Genomic DNA, 6731 nt, shown 5'->3' on the forward strand with positions numbered 1-6731 from the left:
AATGGTTCTAAGAGAACATTGATCCATATTAGCTACTCCATTAGCTGATTTATTTCATCAGTCACTTCTAACAGGAGTTGTTCCAAAAGACTGGAAAATTGCCAATGTAGTCCCTCTTCATACAAAGGATAGTAGGGAAGATTCTGCTAACTATAGGCCAGTCAGTTTGATCTCAATTGCAGGGACATTAATGGAAACTCTTTTAAAAGAAAGACTTGTCTCTTTCCTTATTGCATATTTAGACTTTGGCAAAGCATTTGACACCGTCCCACACAACAAACTTATTTACAAAATGTATTGCCTTGGAATAGATGCTAAGATTGTTAAGTGGGTAGAATGCTCACTTAAAGATAGACGGCAGAGGGTTTCAATTAATGGAGTAGATTCAAATGAGGCATCAGTTACTAGTGGTGTTCCTAAAGGGTCAGTTATTGGGTCTGTTTAGTTTAACATGTTCATAAGTGATATTGGAAGTGGGCTTAAGGGGGAGGTTTGCTTGTTTGCTGATGATACAAACATTTGTAGCAGGGTAGATTTTCCAGGAGGGGTTGATCAAATGAACTGTAATATTAAAAAACTAGATGACTGGTCAAGTAAATGGGATCTGAAATTTAATATTACCAAGGGCAAAGTTATGCATATAGGATCCAAAAACCCAAAGGCCAATTATAGTCTCAATGGTACATTACTGACTGTAACTAAAGAAGAAAGGGATTTGGGAATTATTATTTCAGATTATTTAAAATTTGGTACACAACGCAGCAGTGCAGCAAGTAAGGCCAGTCAAATACTTGGTTGCATTGGAAGAGGTATTAGTAGCAGAAATAGCAAGGTTCTTATGCCACTTTACAGATCATTCGTTAGACCAAATCTGGAATACTCTGTACAGTTCTGGAGACCATATCTTCAGAAAGATATAAATAAACTAGAAGCTGTCCAAAGAAGGGCTACTAAAATGGCACACGGTCTAAAATATAAAACGTACAAAGAAAGACTCTATGATCTAAATATGTATAGTTTAGAGGATTGAAGGGAAAGAGGTGACATCAAAGAAACCTTCAACTATATAAAGGAACTTAATAAAATAGAAGCTGAAAGTATTTTTCACAAAAAAATAAATGCCAAAACACGGGGTCATAATCTAAAGTTAGAGGGTAGCAGATTCAGGAGAAATTTGAGTAAGCGTTTTTTTACAGAAAGGGTGGTAGATACATGGAATAAACCTCCATTTGAGGTGATAAACACAAAGACTGTAAAGGAATTAAAAAATGCCTGGGACATGCATAAGGCTATCCTAAGGAAAAAGTAACGTAATATGGGTAGACTTGATGGGCCTTTTTGGTTCTTATCTACCGTCAAATTCTATGTTTCTATGGAGGAAAAGAGAGTGTTAAGAAAGAGTAGAGAGAAAAAAGAAAGAGTAAAGAGATATGAGAGAGGAGAGAGAAAGAGTGGAAAAAAAGATATGGCCTGAGAGAGAAGGGAGGGGGTAAAAAGAAATATTGGAGAGAGGAGGCAGTGGAGAAAGATAGATGAGAGATGATATTTATAAAACAATTTTCCAGGTCTGCTATGACCTCACATTAATGTCAACACACTCTGCACTCTCAGCAACATTTTTCTGCCCAACTGTCGTCTTCCCCAGAACTCTAGTTGATGTTACTAACTGCTATGCCCTTATTTCTGTTAATTTATTACTGTTTGTAGCATTATTTAAATTGTGGTATAAAACATAAACAATATTAAGAAATTACTTCACAATAAGGTGTTTCACATAAGCTAAACATATGCAAAGATATGCATGGGTTAGTGGGTGTGTTGTGGGTGAGTGGGATCAGAAGTGGCGAGTAACATTTTGGGCTGGCTAGTAGCTTAGAGCTTGAAATTTTGAGCCCTGTGTAAAATATATATATAGATATGTATATATATATATATATATATATCCTATATAATAAAAGGCCAGGTATGTTTGTCAGATGCAGTCATGCGCAGTAGAGACTGCAGAGGACAAACATACCTGGCATTGATCAGCAGAGTAGTGCGCACTGCGGAAGCTGCCTGGTGTGGGCGTGGCCGGGCATGCCATGATGGGGGCGTGGCCGGTGGTGTGGCAAGAAGGCGTGGCCTCGCGGAGCGCATGAGGGGCGTGACCGGCGAGAGAGAGGTGGGAGAGACCAAAAGAGGTGGGAGAGACCAAAAGAGAGGAGGGAAAGAGAGAAAGTGAGAAAAAGAGGGGGGGAAGAGAGAGAGAGCAAAAGAGAGGGAAGAGAGAGGAAAAGAGGGGAGAGAGAGCAAAAGAGAGGAGGGAGAGAGAGAGAGAGCAAAAGAGGGGGGAGAGAGAGAAAGAGCAAAAGAGGGGGAGAGAGAGAGAGCAAAAGAGGGGGGGAGAGCAAAAGAGAAGGGGAGAGAGAGAGAGAGAGAGAGAGAGAGAGAGAGCAAAAGAGAGGGGGAGAGAGCAAAAGAGGGGGGAGAGAGAAAGAGCAAAAGAGGGGGGGAGAGAGAGAAAGAGCAAAAGAGGGGGAGAGAGAGCAAAAGAGAAGGGGAGAGAGAGAGAGAGCGAGAGAGCCAAAGAGAAGGGGAGAGAGCAAAAGAGGGGGGGGGGGGAGAGAGAGCAAAAGACAGCAAAGAGAGAGCAAAAGAGAGGGGAAGAGAGAGAGCAAAAGAGAGGGGGAGAGAGAGAGCAAAACAGAGGAGAGAGAGCAAAAGAGTGGGGAGAGAGCAAAAGAGGGGTGAGAGAGAGCAAAAGAGGGGTGAGAGAGAGCAAAAGAGAGCGGAGAGAGAGCAAAAGAGAGGGGGAGAGAGAGCAAAACAGAGGGGGAGAGAGAGAGAGCAAAGGAGGGGGGAGAGAGAGAGCAAAAGAGGGGGGAGAGAGCAAAAGAGGAGGAGAGAGAGAGCAAAAGAGGGGGAAGAGAGAGAGAGCAAAAGAGGGGGGAGAGAGCAAAAGAGGGGGAGAGAGAGCGCAAAAGAGGGAGAGAGAGAGCGCAAAAGAGGGAGAGAGAGAGCGCAAAAGAGGGGGAGAGAGAGCACAAAAGAGTGGGAGAGAGAGAGAGCACTAAAGAGGGGGCAAGAGAGCTCAAAAGAGGGGGAGAGAGAGTGCAAAAGAGGGGGAGAGAGAGCACAAAAGAGGGGGAGAGTGAGAGCACAAAAGAGGGGAAGAGAGAGCTCAAAAGAGAGGGGGAGAGAGAGCGCAAAAGAGAGGGAGAGAGCTCAAAAGAGAGGGGGAGAGAGAGAGTTTAAAAGAGGGGGGAGAGAGAGCACAAAAGAGGGGGGCGAGAGAGCGCAAAAGAGAAGGGGAGAGAGAGTGCAAAATAGAGGGGGAGAGAGCAAAATAGAGAAGGGAAAGAGAGAAAGCGATCAAAAGAGGGGGGTAAGAGAGAGAGAGAGAGCAAAAGAGAGGGGAGAGAGAGTAAAAGAGGGGAGAGAGAGCAAAAGAGAGGAGGGAGAGAGAGAGAGCAAAAGAAGGGGGAGAGAGAGAGAGAGAGCAAAAGAGGGGGGAGAGAGAGCAAAATAGGGGGAGAGAGCAAAAGAGGAGGCGAGAGAGAGCAAAAGAGGGGTAAGAGAGAGAGAGCAAAAGAGGGGGGAGAGAGCAAAAGAGGGGGAGAGAGTGCAAAAGAGGGAGAGAGAGAGAGCGCAAAAGAGGGGGAGAGAGAGCACAAAAGAGTGGGAGAAAGAGCGCAAAAGTGGGGAAGAGAGAGGGCACAAAAGAGGGGGTGAGAGAGAGAGCACAAAAGAGGGGGCGAGAGAGCTCAAAAGAGAGGGGGAGAGAGAGAGTGCAAAAGAGAAGGGGGAGAGAGAGCTCAAAAGAGGGAGAGAGAGAGCTCAAAAGAGAGGGGGAGAGAGCACAAAAGAGAGGGGGAGAGAGCGCAAAAGAGAGGGGGAGAGAGCGCAAATGAGATGGGGAGAGAGCGCAAAATAGAGGGGCAAGAGAGCGCAAAAGAGAGGGGGAGAGAGATCAAAAGAGAGGGGGAAAGAGAGCAAAAGAGAGGGTGGAGAGAGACAGCGCAAAAGAGGGGGGAGAGAGAGAGCAAAAGAGGGGGGAGAGAGAGTAAAAGAGGGGGAGAGAGAGGAAAATAGGGGAGGGAGAGCAAAAGAGGGGGAGAGAGAGCAAAATAGGGGAGAGAGAGAGCAAAAAAAGGAGAGAGCAAAAGAGGGCGAGAGAGAGAGAGCAAAAGAGGGGGGAGAGAGCAGAAGAGGGGGGGAGAGAGAGAGCAAAAGAGGGGGGAGAGAGCAAAAGAGGGTGAGAGAGAGCACAAGAGGGGAGAGAGAGAGTAAAAGAGGGAGGAGAGACAGTGCAAAATAAGGGGGAGAGAGAGAGCTCAAAAGAGATGGGGGAGAGAGAGAGCACAAAAGAGAGGGGGGATAGAGAGGGAGTAAGGGTTGGAACTGCGGTACTTAAAAAATTGTCCTGTGTACACAGGGCTTTAGGACTAATATATATTAAAAAAAAGAAATGAGACATTCTAAACTTCTCTTTCAGCATCAAAATATTACAATTACCTATTTGACTTCAAAAAATATCATTTTTTAAATCAGTGTCTAAATTTAGTATTTTTCCTATTCAATATCACATTATCAAAAATATTTAACTGAAAATAAAAGGTATTATTTATGAGATGTTATTTATGAGAATGCATATAAAGTAATATACTAGGAACTTTCCTTTTTTAAATGGACAGTATAATACATAGACTGTTTATCATTAACTTGGTTGGCATTTTCTGCAGGTCATTGGTGCTAAATGCGGAGAATATGGAGCTACTGACTGGTGCATTATTTAATAATTGATATGTCTAATTTAAACTGTCTGAATTAATGCACAAGAAGATGGACCATAATGTGTATTCAAATAACATACTTAGAGTTGCCAATTTTTATACTTTTCTATATAGTTCAAAAATAATTTATTTTGGAATAACCTGGATAGAAATTGTCCATAAAGATGTTTTCTTTCGTATGGGTTGATTTTTAAGTCCCTTATCATCATCCAACATGACTTTCTTCTACTGAACATTTAATTTAGTAAATATGGAGACTATAAACCATACATATGCTACTTTCACACTTCTTGGTCTTTCGGAAAAACCATCTTTGCGCCTCCCACTCTTTTCCTTCCTACTGATTGCATATTGTCTATGTTTAATCGGGAATTCATTCATGACTGTTCTTATTATAGCAAAAAGTCAACTCCACACACCCATGTACTTTTTGCTTGGAAATCTCTCTATCATTGATGTTTGCCTAATGTCTATCACCATTCCAAGAGTTTTGTCTGGCCTCCTTTCAAAAAACAACTCTATTACCTTCCATGGCTGTTTTCTACAACTGTTTTTCTTTCTTGCTGTTGGAAACATGGACAGCTTTCTTTTAGCTATCATGTCAATGGACAGATATGCAGCAATCTGCCAACCATTGCGTTACTCAAACATAATGAGTAAAAGGACGTGCATTCTTCTAGTCATTTCATCATGGGTTATTGTTTGTCTCCACTCATTGTTGTATACAGTTATGTTCTCCTTTTTGGTTTATTGCGATTCTGTTGTCCACCACTTTTTCTGTGATGGACCTGCCCTGCTGATGATCTCTTGCACAGATACCTCTGTTGTTGAGATGTTTATGTTTGTTGAAGGTTCAATTATTGTGATGAGTCCAATGTTTTTTATCTTAGCATCTTACACACTTATTATAAGGGCTGTTTTGAGGTTGCGCACATCCTCCGGTAGAAAAAAGACTTTTTCTACTTGCTCCTCCCATCTCACGTTAGTCATTATCTTTTACAGCTCTATCATATTTATGTATTTTCGTCCAAGCTCCCTCTACTCACCTGTGTATGATCGTGTGGTCAGTGTGCTCTACACTGTCCTTATTCCTATGCTCAATCCTTTTATATATAGTTTGAGAAATAAGGAGGTAAAAAATGCAGTGAAGAAGTTCATAAGATGTGGGGGGGGGGGGAATGACCAATGAAAGCAAAATAGATTAGAAGAAAAAAAATCTATCTACATATATCAAAGAGATTAAGGTGTTTAGGAAAGTATTTAATAAATCTAATTACCTGGTTTTTGTCTAAAGTACAATGAGCAATATTTGTTTTGAGCTATTGAGAAAGTTTTCTGTTATGATAAAGGAAAACCAATTGTATAAAAAAATAAAAAAAACATCAAAGTGAACTATAAACCAGCGCTTCTCTCTTTGTATGCAAATTAATATAACCCTTGGGAAGTCTCCCTATGGGTGATAAAGGAAACCAGACATGGACTCCTTGCCCAGTGTGCTTAGAGGAATGTGGCTGCACCTTACTGACGAGGCCCATATGAGGATGAAACGATCGTCTGGGGTTGTCATGTTCTTTGTTCAGAGGAGAATTGCCTGGTATTTCGGGGCTGGACTGACCTTACTTGGCGGGATCAGACTGATATACTTCAGGAAAGATTTCCTCTGTGAAAAGCACACTGGTCTAAAAGAGGCTGTTTCAAGGTGGTAAATTGCCATAGAACTAGCTGATTAGCTGTTGTTTGTTCCTGGTAGAGCGCTTCTCTCTTTGTATGCAAATTAATATGACCCTGGGGAAGTCTCCCTATGGGTGATGGGGAAACCAGACATGGACTCCTTGCCCAGTGTGCTTAGAGGAATGTGGCTGCACCTCACTGACGAGGCCCATAGGAGGCCGAAACGATCGTCTCAGATTGTCATGTTCCTTGTTCAGAAGAGAATTGCCTGGTATTTCGGGGCTG

The 6731-nt window shown here is 42.5% G+C and overlaps 1 protein-coding gene across 1 annotated transcript; it reads left to right on the top strand.

The window, feature by feature from the left end:
- Positions 1-5025: 5025 nt before the first annotated feature.
- On the top strand, positions 5026-5964 carry LOC128636555 (olfactory receptor 1L6-like). Its single transcript, XM_053689550.1, has one exon. It carries the CDS (start codon positions 5026-5028, stop codon positions 5962-5964), a length of 939 nt encoding a protein of 312 aa, XP_053545525.1.
- The last annotated feature ends 767 nt before the right edge of the window (positions 5965-6731 follow it).

Source organism: Bombina bombina, chromosome 7 (assembly GCF_027579735.1).
Source record: "Bombina bombina isolate aBomBom1 chromosome 7, aBomBom1.pri, whole genome shotgun sequence".
Taxonomy (NCBI): domain Eukaryota; kingdom Metazoa; phylum Chordata; class Amphibia; order Anura; family Bombinatoridae; genus Bombina; species Bombina bombina.